Source organism: Gallus gallus, chromosome 8 (assembly GCF_016699485.2).
Source record: "Gallus gallus isolate bGalGal1 chromosome 8, bGalGal1.mat.broiler.GRCg7b, whole genome shotgun sequence".
NCBI classification, from domain to species: Eukaryota; Metazoa; Chordata; class Aves; order Galliformes; family Phasianidae; genus Gallus; species Gallus gallus.
The window spans coordinates 15,978,244-15,998,284 of NC_052539.1; the positions used below are offsets into that span (position 1 = coordinate 15,978,244).

General features: G+C 46.4%; 1 protein-coding gene across 1 annotated transcript in view; it reads left to right on the top strand.

The window, feature by feature from the left end:
• The window catches only part of DDAH1 (dimethylarginine dimethylaminohydrolase 1), a 50,108-nt gene that overhangs the window by 17,134 nt on the left and 12,933 nt on the right, over positions 1–20,041 (top strand). Inside the window, exons 2-4 of the mRNA NM_001396492.1 lie at positions 16,303–16,402; positions 17,536–17,609; positions 18,233–18,352. Of these exons, the coding sequence (NP_001383421.1) occupies positions 16,303–16,402; positions 17,536–17,609; positions 18,233–18,352 (294 nt within the window). The remainder of the gene's footprint in view (positions 1–16,302; positions 16,403–17,535; positions 17,610–18,232; positions 18,353–20,041) is intronic.

The window sequence follows — 20,041 nt, forward strand, 5'->3', positions numbered from 1 at the left end:
GGTGAGCGTGGGTCCTTCTCCAGTGTGAGCTGTGTCTCTCATTCAGTCTTCGATGGCTGAGACACGCTCTGCATGGTCCTGGCTCTCAGCCACGGCCGGGCTCCCTTCAGGCAGGGATATGTGCTCATGGTGCGTAACGAAGCCCTGAGCCATGCAGGGGGAGGGAGGAGTTGAGAACTTCTGCAAGAGCGCTTGAAAGCTGTTGTCCACGTGCCCAGTATTTGTTGATGCCACTCTAGATTTCCGCTGTGAGCAGGAAGAGGGATGTAATTAAATCTTGGTCCTGCAATCTGAGCTCTCCACCGGCAGCTGTCAGAGCTCCTCTCTCCTTTCCGTGTTTTTGTGGTACTTGAGAACTGCTAGGTAGCTTTGTCTGGCTCTGCCTTTGACCTGAAGGTGGCTGGGGCTGCACCATGGGCACCATGTGGCATTGCTCGCATCTGAGTGCACTCACAGCTGGAGACACTGCAAGGCCTGATTCTGCTGTCCTGTCACGTTAGCGGCATTTCTTGGAAATAATCCCATGTGCTCTACAAGGTCTGAGTTCCATTTGCAGGAAAGCTTACTGTACTGAGATTCATGCCGTAAATCCTCTAAGCAGTGCACTGGAATGAGATATATTTCAGATCTAATTTGATTCCTGTTGTCCAAGGTATAGTGAAGTTCTGTCTCGTTTCTCTGACTGAGCTGAAGACATACACAACTTCTTCAAGGGCCTTAGGATCTTGGAACCGCTGCTGGATGCAAATGTACAATACACTGTGCTGCCTTTAGCGCTGCAGCAGTGAGCATGTGGGTCCTGTTGCCATCACTCACCTGCTGCTGGTGCCTTGGGTGCAGTACTGCATCCTGCAGAGCATCTCTGCTAACACAGGGCTGCCACAGTGCTGCTCTGCCTGGGACAGCTTCAGACAGACCTGCCTGCTGCTGGCAGTGTGAAGTTGCTGTTGCAGGAAATGCTGACATTGATGGGTTTTTTCTTAGATTGCAAAGCTTTGTTAAACATGCATATCCTCAATTGAAAGGAAAGCATTTCATATGTGTGTATATGTATATATGCTTAATATGTAACTACGTCGTAAGTTACTTATGCAATTTATAAAAGCTAATAGCTCAGTGAGAATGATGCTGCATTTTTTTATTATTGCAGGGAACGGCTCTTGCTCACTAATTTCTGCTGAGGGCTGAGTTTATCCCTGAGAAATATGTCTAGCCTTGATGTAGCCAGGTTGAAATGTGGGCCCCCAGAGGCAGGAAGGAGAGCGCCCTAAATCACGACACCAGTGAGCTCTGAGCAGCACCATGTGTTTGCTGCCCACCTTTCTCTTTCATCCTTCTCCCTGACTCCATTCCAGGACATCTTGTGGAAAAAGGAAAGGCAGTTTCCTATAGAACTGGCTGTTTTTCTTCTTCTCGTGGACCATTCCACACCCTCCCCCCTTTGCTCTCAAGTTAAATGGGGAAACACAAGGTATGCAGTATTCGTGCTGCAGAGTTAAATATTGATGAAGATTAAGATGCATTAAATGACTGAGGAAATTCATGGGACAGGAAGAAAAATAAACAAAGCTCAGAAAATTAAAAAATGTTCAAGTGCATGAATAGCTCTTTATCTTTCCACCTTCCTGCATGGCTTCCAACGAAATGTTTCAGCATCTTGCTGCAAACATTCCAGTTTCAGCGAGCTGGGGACAAGGAAGTGCTGTACAGCAACAGCTATGGGGGGAAAATGTTCTGCACCGTGTTGCTCTTGGACTTCCTTGGAGTGTTTTTGTTCCAGATGTTAAACTGTTATTTTTTCAGAAGCCTTGCAAAGTTGCCAGGACGTTAGATTTTTCGAAGGATTTTCCGAACCCCAGCTGATTATCACAACATGCAAGAATGCAGGCTTGGTCCTGGTTTTGCAGTGCTCTGACAGCTGTAGAAAATGTGGGGGAAGGTGTGGGTTCACGGCGCCATCACCCACTGCCTTTGTACGGTCAGAGAGGAGTGCACCGGTCCTGCTCTGCTGCCTCCTGCAACACGGGGTCTCACGTCAGCAGCATGCTTCGTTGCAGCTCCCCGAGCCGCAGGCCTGCTGGGTTGAAAAGTTATATCCCTCTGCCCGCCTTCCTGCGGGGGTTCACCTGCTTATAGGCAAAATCAGTGCTTGGTTTCCAGGTGCAGCGGTGCGCTGTTGAGCACATGACAATGCTGGCTGTGCAGGCAGAGGTCACACACTGCCACTTCCAGCCGTAGCGCCCGGCCCTCCTGCAGCCCCACTGCTCACGTTCTTTTCAGCCCTGCGATCCAGTCCTGTGGAAGTAGATGGAAAAACCTCCTGGGCTCTGATTTGTCTGTCTTGTATTGTCTCACTGAGAGTCAGTGGGAAACTTTGATACAGAGCAAGAAATGTATAAGCACCTTCTGTTTTGTACCTGCTCCTCTCTTCAATCTGCCCTATTTTCATCCTTGTGCGTTTACAGAAACTCTCAGCTGTGGTGCTTCTGTGCTTAATGCACCTCCCTAATGCTTTGCTGTACCCCCCTGCTGCCTTCCCTTTGCTCTGCAGGGCTGTCAACCTCACAGGCGGAAGCCTGCAACTACCCCACTGTTAAGGCAGCACAGAGCAGTGTGCTCACATTCCTTCCCCTGACCACAGCTCTCCTTCTAGAGTTCTGCCAACCGGCCCGGGCGTTCCGCTCTCCTGTGCCAAAGAAAGCTGCTTATTTCGCTAAGCACATCTGCATCACCTGGAAGAGGTCTGCTGGAGGCAGCTGCCCTCAGCGTGAGGGCTCTGGGTGGCTGGTGAGCGGGCTGCTAGGCTGCAGCCAGAGCCCATCTGGAGGGACTGTCACACCCAGACCCAGCTTAGGGCTGGCGCCCAGCCCAGCTGTCCTGCAGCTGTGGGGCAGGTGAGGGAGAAGGGAGGTGTAGAGGTGTCTTCTGCACTCACTGATCGTGGCTGTGTCAGAAAGGGAAGGGCTGCAGTGTGTCCCTGGTGCTTTGGCGATGTGGAAGTAATCCTAACAGCACTCCTCCTGTTTTGTTTGCTCTTGATAGGATTTTGTAAAGGCTTTGTTTGAGTCTGTTTTCGCTTATTATGATGCCCACGTGGAGTGCACGAAGAAAACTGTCCCAAAGCAAGGTATAAAGCATGGAGTGAAACTGGACAGCAAAGGCAGAAATCTGGCTGTAGAAATGCTGACAACCTTGCTTTTGTAGCAGCAGCAGTCCTTACCAGGAAGCGGGCCTGATCCTCGGCGTGTTTTTATGGGCAGTGAAGCAAACACAGCCATGCCCCATGCCCCAAACCCAGTATGCCCCATCCACCTCTGCTCCTGAAGGGTTGTGCAGCTGTTTAAGGAGGTGAGAGGATGGTTGACCCTGCAGCGGGACCTGGAATAAATGACCCAATTGGTGTCCTCCAGGCTCTCCTCTTCCTATTTCAGAGCGATGGGAACGGAAATGGCAGTTCCTATTTACACGAACAGACGGACTTCAGCGGTTCTCTTTGAAAGGTACCATTATTCTAATTAAGTGAAAATAACCTCAGAAAAGTATCGGTTATCGTAAAATCAAGATGTTACAGTTCGATTGTATTTCCAGACTCCGACGAGCTGCTGGAATGTGTGCCGTTTAACTTTCCTCTATGATATAATAGTTTAAAAGAGATCAGGGTACACTTTACCATAGTGTCTAGCAATGTGCGTTTATTCAGATTTTTGGCAGGCAGTTCTGCACACTCTTGCTAAAACTGTGAATCATCCATTGTTGGCCGATTGCACGCCAGTTGCTAAGAGATCTGTCAAGTGCATACTGAGGCTTAATTCTACATTTGCTCTAAGAAGAGCTAAATGTATTAAATTGGAACATGTCACATCCTTCCTAAACAAGTAATTAAGGCAGCGCTATGAGCCTGTCTGATGGAGAGAAGAGAAGGAGCTGGGAACAGCTGGAAGATTTAACTCGAGCTGAGGTTGGCCTCTTCTGTCTGGGAGTGCTGGGTTTGCCGCGTGTTGGATTTTCACATCTTGATGCAGAGTGGAAATAGGGAGATGTTTAAAAAAAAAAAAAGAAAGGCAATTTTGCAAAAGGACTTGTTTTTCGGTGTCCTTATATAAACCTCTTAAAATGATCTAATGCCGTTTCACAAAGTGTAATTTTCAGTAATGGAAAGACAATACGTCAGTGTTTCCCAGGCTGCCTTGCCCCCGCCTCTCCAGAGTGAACTCCGTGTTCAGCTGCTCCTCCTGCTTCCAGGCCTCGCCGTGCAGTGTCCCTGGGCACCAGCAGAAGTGCCAGGTAGGCGGCGTGTCACGTGTCCATAAGCACCTTGCCTGGCCCATGTAACCTCAGGGAGCCCTTCTACTGTCCACAGAGAGAAAATTGATCCCCTCGGTAGTAAACCTAGCACTTCGTTGGTTTCTCTGAATGTATGTCTGCACGTGTGTGGCAGCAATTTAAAAAGCTGTAAAAGAAATTGGGATGCTCAGACTCTAAATCACATCACTGCTGTGAATGAAGGAGCACCTCCGTTCCTTACCCGGCTGCTCTCTCCCTGCTGCTCGCTGAACGGGCAGTGGAGCCATCTGGCTGTGGGTCGGCTGCTCCTGCTGCACAGTGGGCTCCCGGCTCCAGCCCCTGGCCAGCATCCCTTGTGGGCTGAGCTGCCTGCTGTGAGTTACCTCAATGCTGAATCACCTTCCTTCTCAAAGTAAGAACACCAACCATGCCTCAACCATTGCTACTCATCTGCGTTCTTCTTACAGATACTGTATTTTGTCAAACCTTTTTATTGAATTCCTCTTCCTTGTGTAGGGCTTTGCAAGCGCCGTTGAAACCATCTTTTCATCCTACCGCTGGTCAGAGAAATAGATTGAGCCCTGAGAATCCTGCTCTGAGTGAGGTTTTGGAAGTGGTGGCCTCCTGCCTGTGGTTGCTCTGTGAGCCCTTGGCACTGGCTGGCCACTCTCCGTGTACAGGGACACAGTCCCAGCATGTGGCAGTGGCATAGCAGGTGCAGAGCTGGCTGGGTTCCCCCAGTCCCATGCAGTACTCCCTGCTCCACCAGTTGATGGTCTCTTCTCTGTGTTACAGCTGGAATGAAAGCTGCTACCCATGATGCAGTCTGTAGTGATAGGACAAAGGGTGGTAATGGTTTTAAACTAAAGAGGGGAGTTTTAGATAAGATGTTAGGGCCAAATTCTTTACTATGAGCATGGTGAGGCACTGGCGTGTCCCAGAGAAGCTGCAGATGCCCTATCCCTGGAGTTGCTCGAGGCCAGGTTGGATGGGGCTGTAGGTGACCCAGGCTAGTGGGAGGTATCCCTGCCCAGGGCAGGGCTTGGAGCCAGGTAATCTTTAAGATCCCTTCCAACCCAAACCAATCTGTAATTCTATGGTGTTATTTCTGACATGTCACTAAATGCCCAGAAATGCTGCATTCACATTTTCGTAGAACTGCTCCCGGGCACCACTGATTCCTAGCTTGCAAATTTGCCGCTTAGTGATCCGGCATATAATGATTTTAGCTTTGAGAAAATAGTGCTTGTGGAAGTTAATAATTCTTTGTCTTCATTATGTAACTGATTTGGCTTATGAGGGACATCTTCCTGGTCTATTAAATCTGTCGCTTGTTTGGTGAATTTTGCTTCATCGCTTTACGTGTAACTGCAAGAGCATAGAGAATTATCTGTACTCTGAACCAGATAATATGCCTTCATAAATTAGTATCTGCAGACTGTGCGTTAGCTTTTCTGGGAGCATCGTCTTCCTGGTTGCTGCAGTGAGTGGTCGCTGATGGAGAAGCTGTGTTTGTCCCCCTGGGCTGAAGTGAGTATTGAAAACATCTGGTGCGTGATGCAGCCTTGCCTGCTGCCTTCACCTTCCTTTTAACTTGATAAGCTGCTGAAGCACAAGATAAACAGGCTAAAGAGAAGATCGTAATCTTCCTGCTCTGACCCTGCAGACTGCACACATTTCTGCAGCCTATTCTCTTCACTGTTGCGTAACTACGCTTAGAGCTCTTTCTGCCACCAAAATGGATAAGGAAGCAGGCTCCCTAACTTTCCCCTCAAGCCCTTACCACTGGTAGTGCATCAAAAGCATTCAGCAGTAGGTAGAGATGAGTCTTAAAAAAATACTCTAGCATTTAGAAAGAATATAGCCATCATTATTTTTCCAAGTTTGCACTTCACTGCTTAACACACGGATCCGTACTTCTGTGATGTGGAGTTGCAGGAGCAGCAGACCCAGGTCCCTCATACTGAAGAAACTAAAGCCTTTGCTGAGTGACGTATGCTTCTCCCTGGTTCTTCCTGAAAGCGATGGTGAAGAGTGAATGTGGAGCTCTCAAGCTCTTTGCCTTTCTTGATGGTATGTAATGAGGAAGTTTAAGGGCTCCTTCATCTCCAGGATGCTGGCAGCAGTCGTGCTAGGGGCTCAATGCTGCAGTCATGTGCAGTCATCCTTACACCAGCTGCTGCCAGCAGTCTCCAGTTGCTTGCCCTGTGGTGCAGGCATTGTTACCCTCCTCCCAGGCTAGGCTGTCCTCATGGGCTCGGCTGCCCAGCACAGCAGTGTCATCCTCCCCTGGAGCAACAGTCGCTCCCAGCCCTGTAGCTGAAACCAGAACCAACCACCAAGGAAACATGCTGTTCAGCTCCTCAGTGGCAGAAATGCATGGAGTGGTTTTCATTTAACTTTTCCATGAATTTCCCTGCTCCAGCAGGAAGCTCACTTTTTATTTGCGCTGGGTCCTGCAGGTATGCGTGGCTCCGGCATTGCCTTTGTCTGGGAGCGCTGCTGTTACAAGCTGTTAGGTTACTGCCACACCTCGGGCGGGTTTGATAGCAGCTGGTGAGCTAATCGTTTCCATTTTGTTATGATTTTCTACATCTCAGTTTTTCCCTTTATTTCTACATGGCGGTGAGGTTATGTAGCACAGCAGGAGGAAAGGAAAAGCCATCAGGCAGGCTGGCTGAAGCAGTGACACCATCTCCTGCATCGTTGCCTCCTGGCTGTTGCCTCCTGTTCCACCTCTCCTCAGTCGTGCTGTGGCAGTGGGCTCCATGCAGACTCATGACACAGCTCTGAGCAGGGGTCGTGTCCCCAGAGCTGAGGTGTGCTGGCACCCAACTCATCAGCAGCACCGTGGCCACTCTGTGAAGCATGCCAGCATGGATGTGGTGAGACTCAGGTACAGGAGGTGTGATTAGGAAGCGTGGGTCATCACGTTCAATTAGCCCTGTACAGTTTGGCTATGTTCTTTTTGAACTTGCTCCTCTTTTAAAGTAGCTCTTACTGAATAATACCATAGCTTAAACCCTCATTTCTAATGTGTACCTGTAGGAAGATATTTCCCTTCCCAAAGTAACTGGTTTGCAAGACTGAGTGATTGGATGTCTGTGAAGCTGCATCTCTTGCAAAGTGCAGTGAGCAGGATTATGTACATGAAGGGAGACAGCTTTGCTCGCTCTGAAGGAGCATGACTGGATCAGGAGTCTCATGTAAAGCATATCTAGAGAGCTCTTATTAAGCAGAATCTTTAAAAGGTTATCCTTTACATAGCTCATCTTGCTTTTCTTCATTTTTTCGGCCGTCTCTGTACACTTAAAGCAAGCATGGTGGTTTCCCTTTGTTTAAAATCCATTTGTATTTTATGTTTGGAAAAGGCAAAGATGTTTATACAGTAGGACAGCAGTAACTCAGTTGCAAATGTGTCAAAGAAATGTATTCCTTTCAAAAACATAATGACCCCCTTTCTGTTTTCCCTGTGCTTTCAGCTGAACACAGTATTTAGCACCATTAAAGAATATGGCCTCAGGATGCGAGGAAGTAGGTAGGAGCTTGTTTGGTGGCAAAAGGAGTGCTTTCTCATGCCCTGGAAGCAGCTTCCTTGTAGGATCACTGAGATTGGCATTTTTGCACTTATGATACAAAATGCAAAGGTGCATTTTGGAGGGATTCTGACCTCAGTGGGGTCAGGCTTTCATCCTCTGCTGCCTGCCCAGGGTTCAGGTCCTGCATTCGGGTTTGTGTGAATGAAAGTCAGGTGGCAACTTCCTTTTCTCAAGTATGTAGATGTCTGTTATGGATAAATCCATCGTTCTGGATGTTTTGTTGCCTGTATGTGCAGTTAACCCTCGATTGTGGGAGTGGGTGGTGAGAGTGCTGGTAGCCAAGGCTGGCGGTGGCTTTGGGGAGCCCTGGGGAGTTGTGCATGGGGGGAGGGTTCCTACCTCATAAAAGCATGCAGTTACAGAAGGAATGTACCAACTGCTGGGTTTTCTTGCATGCTCTTTGTTTCAGTGCTCACTGTTTTACTCTCATTTCCTCTCAATTGCTGTAAGCCTCTGATGGGCAGTCTGTGTAAGAGCAGCATGTATGAGGCCCTTCCTCTGCCTCTGTCAGTCTGAGCTCAAGGAAGAGCAGCCAGAAATGGGCAATCACTTTTGCTTGCTGCATTGGTATAACCTCTGCCTGTGGCCTCCTTATCATATAACAAGGGGTGTTTCTCAGTGAAAGGCCAGTTACTGAGTGAATGTGAGGTGAACAAAAACATTTTCTTTGCCTGTGAAGACGGTTGCTGTTCCTCCAGCTGGGCTGGCTCCTGGGACCCTGCTTCTCCTCGCTGCCTATCCTCAGCATATGGCAGCACGGAACTGGTAGCAACCACTGGGTGCTCTCCGTGGCTCCCCAGCTGGCAGATGAGGTAGGACAGATCTTCCTGATGATGGTCCTCTGCCATTTGCATAGCTGAAATCCTTGGATTGCAGGAGGGCTCAGAGCTGGATGGGAACAACTACCAGCGGACCCTGCTGGGCCATAGCTGGGTGGGAGCTGCTTCTCAGCAGAGCAGCATTACCTAATATAAATGGAAACTTCTAAATCCTCTTCCCAGAAGGAGGTGGATATGCTTCTCAGTGTTAGAAGTTACAAGATTTGGAGTCCTCTTGGCAAAACGATATGCTCCCAGCAAGATCAGAAGGCGGTAGCGGGCTTGCCAGCATCTTGGCAATTAACTGTGAGGAATCTCAGCAAAATCTGTTTTAATGCAAAATAAACACTCTTAGAGGGTCTTTAGAAGAAGTCCTTTATATTTATTTTCCTTGATAAAATTAAGATTCAAGTGAAGATGGGAGGAAATGAATTGCTGAAAGGAAAATGCAGACGAGACCCGAGCTGACGGGGTGCATGGGAGCCCCAGAGGCTGCTCCTCTGCAGAAAGCCCCAGTGGTATTTACTGCTGTATTCAAACTGTGAGCACCCCTTCAAGAGGTTACACACACACACACACACACACACACACACACACACAAAGAAAAACAATAGTCCCGGTTGAGGTGTAATTATTTTTTACTTCTTAAGTGTAGATTTTCCTTTAAAAAGAGCTCCCTACCTTAAAATAAGCAGAGTTTTATCCTTGCCAAAGATCTTTCAGCCTCCTTAGAATGGGGCATTTAGATGGCCTGGGACAAAGTAAGCATCGTGAATGCTCGGTGTCAAGTCGTGAACAAACGGCACAGAAACAGTAGTACAGTACAGAGTGAAACCTGACAACTCGGCGTTAAAGGAAAGGAATGCTACTGTATGGTTTGATTGTGATCAACTTATCTTCAAGTGGGTTTATTAGCAATTTAATAGAATATTGGTTATTCAAGAGCCATAATAGCCCCAGCTGAAATGTCCCTTCTGCTCGGCTTTCCCATACCCTGTGGAATGAGCAGAATGTGACAGTCGAGCTTTCAACAGGCTTCATGAATTTTAAATACTTTTCAGCTGTGAAATGGGGCACATGGCGTGTGGTCAACAGTGGACAAGGAGCTGGCAGCCGCTGTGGGTATTATGGGATATTGAGTGTCTGGGAGATAATGAATGCTTGGCTTATCCAGGTGCATTCTTGGCCCACTGTGCATGTCCAGGCAGAGTGGAAGATATTTCTCTGTGCAACCTTTAACAATTGATCATTTTGTAATTGTAAGCAGAAAGTATTTAGAACGTTACTTTCTCAGCATGCCAGCGTACGACTTAAATTTCATGTCATCATCTTTATCCAGCAAAATCTTCACTGTTTTTTCTGTGACAATGCATTCATGCTGCTTAAACTTTTCCACTAACCTGATTTTATGCCTAGCAGATCTTCGTGAGCCTTTTTTGTTTTCCTAGTGACTTTAAATCTCCATCTTTTTTTAAGCAATCTTCTTTCACTGTTAACAATTTACTTCTGATTGAAATTATTTCTACTTGCTGTGTGGGTTGAAATTTCAGCCTTTTTCTAGCAAGTAAGCAGCTTGCTGACTCCTGCCTTGGGAATTGGTGTCCCTACTTTTCAAGTGCTCTAAGAGAAAGGGCAGAGGCAGACATACTTTAGTGCTGGTGAGCTATGTAGTGTTTTCTCATGCACTTCAGTTCTGCTTAGCTGCAAAAGCACGACATCAAGGGTATCCAGTCTAGTTGTGTTTTTTACTGTATGTACAAGTGTAACTACACTGAAGGTGTTGCAGATGAATGGAGTGACAGTGATCAAGGGTAGAGCTCTTCCACAACGTGTTTCATCTGATGTCTGTAGAAATTTGATGGATTATTTTTGGTCATTTCACTTACATTTTATATCTACATAAATCTATTTTCATGGCTGTCGTGAAAAAGTGCTTAAGGCAGCCAGGTTCCAAGTGTAATTTTTTTAAATAAAGATTTGAAATCCTGTAATATCACTCATGACAGATATCCATATTATTTGTTTTTTTGCTATTAAGTCATCCTGTTGCAGTTTCTTTGCCACAGAGTGGGCATGAGATTAGAGATGCCTGTTGCATCGGTGCATGTGAGTATATGTGCAAGCACATGGGGCACCTGTGGGAGGAGATGGCCACAGGACCTCCTGAGATGTGCCAGTCTGGAGCTCTCCTCATATGCTGCTGAAGAGTTGTCAGAGATGTGATGTTTGGATGGGATCCATAGGGATGCTTCAGGAGCAGGTACCCTATGTCATCCCATAACATGCTGCTGAGCAGCTGGCTGCTGCAGGTCTTCACTTCACAGAAAGGGGAATCACAGAATTGCAGGGGTTGGAAGGGACCTCTAGAGATCATAGAGTCCAATCCCCCACTAAAGCAGGTTTCCTACGGCAGGTCACAGGGGTAGGTGTCCAGATGGGTCTTGAATATCTCCAAAGAAGGAGACTCCACAACTTCTCTGGGAAGCCTGTTTCAGTGCTGTCTGCCACTGTAAAGAAGTTCTTCCCCATATTTATGTGGAACTTCCAATATTCAGTTTTCTGGCCATCGCTCCATGTCCCATCACTACACACCACTGAAAATAGTCTGGTCTCATCCAATTGCCTCCCACACTTTAGATATTTATAAACATAGATCAGATCTCCTCTAAGTCTTCTCTTCTCTAGGCTGAACATCCCCCAGGTCTCTCAGCCTTTCCTCATTCAGGAGGTGCTCCAGGCCCTTTATCATCTTTGTTACCCTCTACTTTCTAGGAGATTCCTGAATCCCTTGTCAAAGCACACTGCAGTTCTTCTGCTGGCGCGGGCTGTAACAGCAGGTACAGGGTGTCCTTACCAGGCTGTGCTGGGGCCTGCTTGCTGGGACAGAGCTGACATTACTTGTCCTGCACGTATTGCTTTTGTGGTTTGAACTGCTTGGAGGAGCAGCACTGGAGCATCTTCTTGTTCCTCTGCTTCCCAGCTAACATCCCAAGAGCCAGGGCCATTTCTGGCATCAGCAGAGAAGGGACCAAAGCTGGAAGCAGGAGTTGGAAACTTCCTTAACCCACATCCCACTGATTTCTGAGATCAGCATACACCACGGGTACAACCAGTAGCTGGTTTTTCTTTTCAAAAACCCTCAAAACTATTACAGTGCTGCTTTATTTTCTTTGAAGCTTCTGCAAACCCAGAATGACAGTGCTTATCGTCAGCAGGAGACTGACTTCCCTCATCTCCCAGCTGAGCAGATGCAGACAGGCTAGGATCTGGATCATGACCAACACTGGTATCTGGTTTTGCAGAGCTGAAGTCTACCCTTTCCTGGCCCCAGATTTGTCCATCTCTATTTATATTCCTCGCTCAGAGACTTGCTGAAAAATGCATTATATATTGACAGTGGCACTTCGTGAACTCAGAACTAATGGCTCCAGAAATAGTCACCTCAGAGATATCCCAATCTAACTTTTGCATAGACTGAGTCTGACGTTTGCTTTGCATAGCTATAAATGATAGCTTAAAAGACAATGAAGTGGAGACTGAAACCCAATAATTGTGATTTACCACACCAGAGAAAATGCTGGATGTAAAATTTCAGGAGACAATGCAGTAGTGTTTCTTGGGCTGTGAGGCCTTTTAGTGGAGGCTGTGGTCTCCAGAGAACCAAGCTGTTAGCACTTAAAGCTGAACTCTGCTTTTAGAGGACTCTGAACTCTGATTTTAGAAACCTAATTTAATATCTGGTTCACTGGATGATCTGCAGCTCTCTGAATCTCTCTGCATCTTTTCATTCGAAACAGATCTGTAAGCATCTTCCCCCTTTCACCAAAAGCTCAGATGCTCGGAGACAAAGGCAGATGGGTAATTGCAATTGTTAAGGAATACTTTGCTTGTACCATGCACAGCTTCTGCCCGCATCCAGCTGTGGCCCTGCACTCAGTGGCATTTTGGGGCCTTGGGAACGCCTTGCCTATGTCCCAGCACCCAGCCCAGGTGTTAACCAGGCAGCTTTCCTGCTGGGGTGCTCTTGCTGGAACGAGCCCGTGCTTTGTAGCTCAGTGATGGGTTCAGGCCCCTCTTGCAAAGTCATTTCCTTGTTTCCACTGTCCTTTGAAAAGATCGTTTCCTTCTTATTGTCGGTTGCATGAATCTCATAATGTGGTTAGTGCACAGAGTACCAGTAAATAATTAAGGAAACAGCCTTCATTCGTGCATCAAATACTAATATAGAGAAGGAAAAATCCCGGCACATCAGTTACAATAATTGGTGGAACCGGCGGTCTGGAGAGTAATGAGCTCCATTTGTAAAGCACGAGGAAATTAGATTCTTATAAATGTCAAATGCAGTTATTGTCCTCTTTCCTTGAAACAGAACTGAGCTGGCTGAAGTCCATTGTCTCTCCATCAGCTTTGTTATGGATTAGACACATCCCGTCTCACACCAGGAATGTGCTTATTAGAAAAAATATCACTACACAAAGCATACAAGCTTTAACACTCAACCGATGTACTAATGGGTACGTTTACAATAAAACCCAATATTGTGTTACAAACCTTAAGCCGACCTGAGATAATACGATACAGAAATCTTAAACGATACAGATGAGCGTTTTCTTTGTGTGCTACAACTCCGGCTACCTGGGGTTTTATTTTTCAAATAAAGGAGATGTAGTGAGGGAAGGTGACTTCTCTTCTCGTCTGCTTTGAAGAAAATATAAATGGTAAGTCTTCCTCATTGTGAATATGCTGGTAGTCAGTTCATTTCTAAATACTGAATGTATTTTACTGTTGTCTCCCGGGTAGCGTGGCTTCACAGAGAACTTTGTCTATCCTCCTTCTTCACTTTTCTCCTGGGAAAAAAAGCAAGAGGTGGTTGTTGTTTGTTCAAAATCAAAGCTAACTCTGTGACTTTGTCTTTCTTTCCTTATAAAATCGCACCAATATGCCTTAAGGGGCCATGCTTCATAAAAACTGGTATCGCTTCTTTTGGGAGAATGAAATGCAAGGAGGATAGGTCAAACCTGTTCCTTGCTTCCCTGTCTTTAACTTCAGGGTAGCAATCACTTGTCCCTCAGTAGCTAGAGATGCCATCTTGATGCTTTCTCCAGGTAGGAGCTGTGTTGAAAGTGATACAGTCCTTCCTGGTTTGGGAGTGCTTTCACGAAGGCTCAAGGATGGAGCTGTGCTCTCAATTCCCTTTTGCAGTAATGAGATACAAACTCAAGCAGCTTGTGTGGACTTCAGTAGCTATCAACCCTGTCCCTCAGTGATGTGGGATGCTCAGTCTCCAAGGCAGTCCTGCGTCTTTGGTGGCAAACATCTATCTTGAACACGCTGCATGGGAGAACCTATTCAAGGCTGCAGTATTGCTCTAAAAACGTCATGGTAGGGATGATGCCAGTTTGTGCTCTCCCTGTACAGGCAACTCAGCTGTATGCAAAGGCAGAAGGGCTGTTCAGTTTTGGTTTTGTTTTGCCAGAATTCTATATTTACAAATTCTCTTTTCCCAGCAGTCTTTTCAGTAATGTCAGGTCTTCCCTCCAGTCGTCTTTGTGCTTCTTTTTCCTTTTCCACTTCTACTGAACGAAGATCCTGGTGTTTCCCATAGAAAGCAAGAGAAACAAACAAACAAAAAAGTAACTTGAGACTTCTTATTTATTTCACACAAGCTGTGGATACTGAAAGTTATTCCTAGCATATGTCACCAGCCGTGTGAACATTACTTTCCAATTAAGTCTCTCAGCATTTCTACTGGTTGCTTAAAAGCTCTGCAAAAGATGGAGCCATAGACGTGAATCCATTAAGACCCATGGTGGAAAAAAGATCCAACTATTTATATGGCAGTCATTTTTTTTTAATTTAAATGTGGTTTCAGAAGTTAAAATGAGCACAACTGTTGGAGAAAATCATCTTGAGCATCATATATATGTATATCTTCAAAACCTGGAACAATCGCAGAGCAAATTAAACCAGTTTTCTGTGATTCGGGACAACTTCTTTGATGTGATAACTTTCCTTAATGTCTGTGCTGCAGCTGCATCAACCTCTGCAAATTAAATAAGGAAACAATTTGAGGCATCTCTGACGTAGCCTGGTGGTTAAATTGTAATCAGCATCTGGTAATTAAAACGTATGTCTGAAACGACAAACCCCAAGTCAGCATTTACCTTCCATTATCATTATCTGCTGGGTGCTTTGCTCAATTGGTTCTCCAAGAGAAGGGCTGCTAACAGCATGTGGCTGAGTGCTGTGTGCCCAGGGAGCTGCAGGCACCTCTGTGTGCAGCACCCGGCTGGGGGTGCGCTCAGCCCTGCTGGCTGTGCCCACCTTCCTGTTCTCTCACTGCTTCCTTCCCCCCTGTCAGCACTTAACCTCTGCTGAGGTGCCCTGCTGACTGCGTCCTGGTTGCTTCTTAGGGCAGCATGAGTGTTTCACGTTGTTGCAGCGCTGTGGTCTGTAGATGCCTCAGACAGATGACTGGAGGCCTGGCACAGAGGGACATGGCTGCATGTATTCCACAGCCACCTGTAGTAATGGGTCATGGAGAGATTGAAGCAGTCTTTTCTTTGTGTTGGTAACCAGGATTAGCCAAGGCATGTGGTCACTTGTTCTACAGGGCAAAGCACAGTGGTGGTCTGTGGCAGGAGGCTGAAATGCCTGCTGCGTCCTCCAGGTGCTGGGGTGGCTGCATAGGCCACATGCAGGCAGTAGGCAGGGGCAGCCTCTGGCTTGGCAGCTGCTGGGAGCTTTCTCTTGTGATCTTCTCCTGTCAGAAAAAGACATCTTGCTGGTGTCAGAGAGCACACGTGGTTCTGCCTTCAGCATAACTCATCAGCATTCTACAAGTGGCCCAGGGACCTGCCTTCATCCTGCTCAACCTCGGGCTGTCCTGGGCTTTGCCTTTAGAGCAACTGGGATGTGCGAATGGGGTAAAGAGGCAGCTCCAGAGAGCAAATTAAATCCAAGATAAGATGATGTCCCTGGTGCACCCCTTACCTCCTGACAGCAGATTGCAAAGCAGCAAACAACTGCACAGACAACACACAGAAGTGGGAAGTCTTGACATTCTCTGGTGTGGTAGCTCCAGGCTGGAGAGAGAACTGGCACTCAGTAGAGCTGGGAAACTATAAAGAAAATGAATATTTACTGACCTCAGTTTCTTTCACTGACTGAAGGGAGACCTACAGTAGAGCTTCTGCCTCTGTGGCTGACAGAGCTGTGTCTTGTGCCTGAGTGTGGCAGAAGGAGAGAACATCACTCCTCTGGCAGCGCTCTTTCCTGCTCAAATCTAAGGGACAGGCATTTGCAAGAGAGAGCATTGCTATGCAGGAGAACTGGAGTTAACATACATTTTGGACCCATTCTCTCTCCCCACTGGATGTGGTTTCTGTACAAAGGTGATGGCTCGACCCTGGGTGCTTGGCACCCCATCCAGGAGGTCTGGGAGCTGTGGTGGGTGAAGGATGAGGGGCTCTGCTGTCAAGTTGGCTATTGGTTTGCTAAAGAACTTTGTTTTTTATTAAAGATACATATTTCACATAGGTTATTTTAAGTTTTTCAACGATACAAGCAAAGTGTGCTCTAAACAGCATTTTCTTGAATAGGTTGAAGCCATGAAGAGAGTACTAGAAAGCCTTAACCTCAACATGGTAGAGATGGTAGATGAAAATGCAACCTTGGATGGTGGAGACGTCTTATTTACAGGTACGGTGTAGTAAATGTGCTGTTTAAATATTCTGTCTGCCTAGAAGACAGCATGCTATCTGTTGTCTGCATAATAAAGTGTTGTTCGTATGGCTTGTTAAATCAGTTGTTTGCTAAATGTCACGTAGGTAGCGGAGAGATTAATTTTCAGTGCAGCCCTCAATGTCCTGGCTAATGCCTGAATAAATGAAGCAGCAGTACACACGGTACAAAGAACGGTACTGTGCATACAGATTTTATTTTAGCTTGTAAAGTGCCAATGAGAAACATGCTTTCAATAGTCAGCTGCCTGCAGTTGTTTCATATTTCTTATTACAAGCAGCTATGCTCACACAGACTCATTTTCAGGAATTGTGAAGCTTGATGCAGGCAGTTGTCACTGGTTCAGTGAATCAAAAACACAAAATGCCTTTTAGTTTACGGAGAAAGCGGCAGAGTTGCCTGCCAGATGTCATGTGCTAGACAACTCTTATGCATGGTTGACTTCAAGGGTGAAGATACTGACAGTGTTTTTCATGTCATTAAACCCATTAGGCATTTTCTCACATCAGCTGCATATACGCTTGCTCCCACCTGTGCCGAACGAGCCTGTTCCTTCTGATCAGCATCACGGCAGGCTGGCTGCTTGTCTTAGGTCACGGGGGGACAGGGAGGGTCCCAGAAGTGGCACGCCGAGGAGGAAGGTCTTCCTAATGTGGTGCAGGTCCTGTGCCAGCCCATTTCCCCTGGAGTCTAAGAGTGCCTGCAGAGCTGCCTGGAGGCCAGAGGAGACCTCAGAGGAAGGGGAAGCGGTCCGTCAGAGCTGTGCTAATCCAGCCCAGCTGTTCTCCTGCTGCCTGGCTCCGTGAGCACTGCAGGGCGTTAGGAGGGGAGGCTATTTGTGTTTCCAGCAAAATGTGCTGTGTGGAAGAAGATAAACAGCTTTACGTTATCAGCTTGGGATTGCAGGTTGCGTACTCCTGAACTGAGTTTTATTGTTCAGCTTAAGAAGAGAAAGATAGGAAATCATATCTGTTAGCAGTTGCCTCAGATTGTCTCTAAAGTTGGCCTGGTTTTGAAATCAGTTTGTTTGACTGGAGCTGCTAAAAGAAAGAAAATCTGTAATTGTTTCGTTCTTTGTTTTTCCATTCTAGGCAGAGAATTTTTTGTAGGCCTTTCCAAGCGGACAAATCAACGTGGGGCAGAAATTCTGGCTGACACATTTAAGGTTTGTAGGTTGATTTGATTCGATATACTACAGGAAGTATAAGCTGTCCTCTGCTGAGCCAAGTGAGAAGTTGTACTGGCTAAGGTGCCTGTCATACTTGTAAATGCTTTTCTTACAATTGCTTTTTTTTTTGTTAAAAAAAAAAAAAAGGTAGAAATTAATGAAAAAAATGAGAAAGTTTAAGCATCCTCTGGCATAGTATGCTGAGGTTGGATCTGAGGTGTGGGATCGTTGCATAAAAGTAACTTGGGTAGTGGGAGGCTGAAAGGGTATTGACATGCTCTTAATGTTCTCAACTGTCAGCACATTGTTCTTAATGCTGGTCCCTAGAGAGCTTTCATGTACGTGCCATTTAATTGCACAATGTAATGTATTGCTTCACAGCTGCAATAATAGTGTTGTGTGAAATGCGCCCTGGATTTTACTTTGGTGCACAAGACTAGGCAAGCTGGTCCAGAGGGGTATATCTGTATGAGTAGAAGAAGCAGTTGAGACTGTGTTCTGGGATACATTGCTATTGTTAATTTGTAGAAAACGCAATTAATTATGGAATGTCTCAATATAATTAAGGAAATAGGACAGCTTAAAAATATTGATAGCACCCATTTTCTGCTCCCACACAGGATTATGCTGTCTCCACAGTCCCTGTTCATGATTCTTTGCATCTGAAGAGTTTTTGCAGCATGGCTGGACCAAACCTGATTGCTATCGGGTCAAGTGAAGCTGCACAGAAAGCCCTCAAGGTAAAGAGCATATGCAAATTGTCTTTAAACAGCAGATTTTGGTTGGTTGGTTTTTAATCTCTGCCCAAGGATGCTGGCATTTTAGATATGTATAGATTGATGAAAGAGGAAATGGGTGCGTACCTTGTATGTACAAACCAGAGAGAATGTTTATATCAGGTAAGAGAACAGTGATATTAATTTCGCTTAAGCTTTGTACGTTAGTGTATAAAATGGAATACGTGGGTTATTATTTACACTTCTGTTGTCTGACAGTGACAATTTGATGATAGGAGGGAGGGAGAAGATATCTTCAGTGCAGTAGGAGACATTGGAGCTCTAGTGGAAGGTGGAGTCCGTGGTCCTTTGCAACCCAAACCACTCTGTGGTTCTGTGTTTACTTCAGACATTGCTGGGAGAACATGTGGCTTTTTAAATTGCCAGAGAAGATGTAAAAGGTATGGCAGGAGGAAGGAGAAGGGACTGGAGCACGATCCCAGTTGTACAAATGGCCCGTATGTGCATTTTTCACAGGATAAAATAATTCTGTCACTGCGGCCACAGGGGTTGGTGGCCAGAGCTCCCCATCCTTCCACCAGGTGGCTGCAGAGTCGATGTCCTTTCAGTTTGCTTTTCCTGTTGGGTCCCATCAGGCTGCCACAGCAGCATGGCTCCAGCAGAAAGCAGGGAGAGCTGTCCGACTGAGCTTTGCCCTTCACTCGAGTCTGAACAGTTCAGTTTGAAGTGAGGTTGTGAATCTGGGTCTCTTTGCTGGCAGACTTGCTAGCCAGTAACACACTGTGCAGCAGGTCAGCACTGCGCTACCAACGTCATGGTTCATGGGAAGTGCCCATTGCTGCTGTGGTTTGTACTGAGCTCATATGAGCTTCCACTGCATATGTTCAGAGGGTTTTGGAGATGTGGGCGCAGAGGTACCTGAGGCCATGAATCTCATTACGTGTGTAGGTAACCTGAGAGATCAGCATCTCTGCTCCTGAACGATAGCACAGCTGCAGGCACTGATGCTTTGCAGCAGAAACTTAGGCTGAGGCACCAAAACAGCAAAGTGCAGCTGTGGCTTTACCTGATGTGGAGCTTGAGGGAGTTCGTCTCTGTGATACAGAGCAGGTCCTGCTATCCTGTGCTCTTTGTTTTGAGAGGCAGGTAAGTCAGAGTGTGTCTGAAAGCATTGGAGCTTTTTTTTTTTAATCAGGACTTGCCTTTAAAGATTTAACCAAAATTAACTTACTGGTGATGACAGCAAGTCCCACATTTTCAGCTTATGATTACACTGATTACTTTGCCACTAAATAAGAACATAAGTACGTGCATTGTTCTTCAGTGCTGCAGAAGCCTCAGTGATGCAGTGTCATCGCTAAAGTGTGGACAAAATCAGCTGTATGTGGTGAGGGGTGGAAGTAGCTCTGCTCAGCTGGAGTGAGAAAGCCCTCCATAGTCCTCTCAGTTGAAAGGCACCTTATGCAACCCGACTTATGTCTGTTGCTCTAATTATTAAAAACTTATTTTAAAGAGCAGCAGTGCTACTGGAGCCCAAGGCTACCGATCTGAATCTGTGCCTCACAGAATGTTCACTGTGGAAATAACATCTCGCTCTGATATTAACGTCACTTCATCCTAAAGAGTTTTGGAACCCATCCTGCATTTGTGGTACATATACCTCCTTGGCTTCTGCAGGCTACTGATACTTAT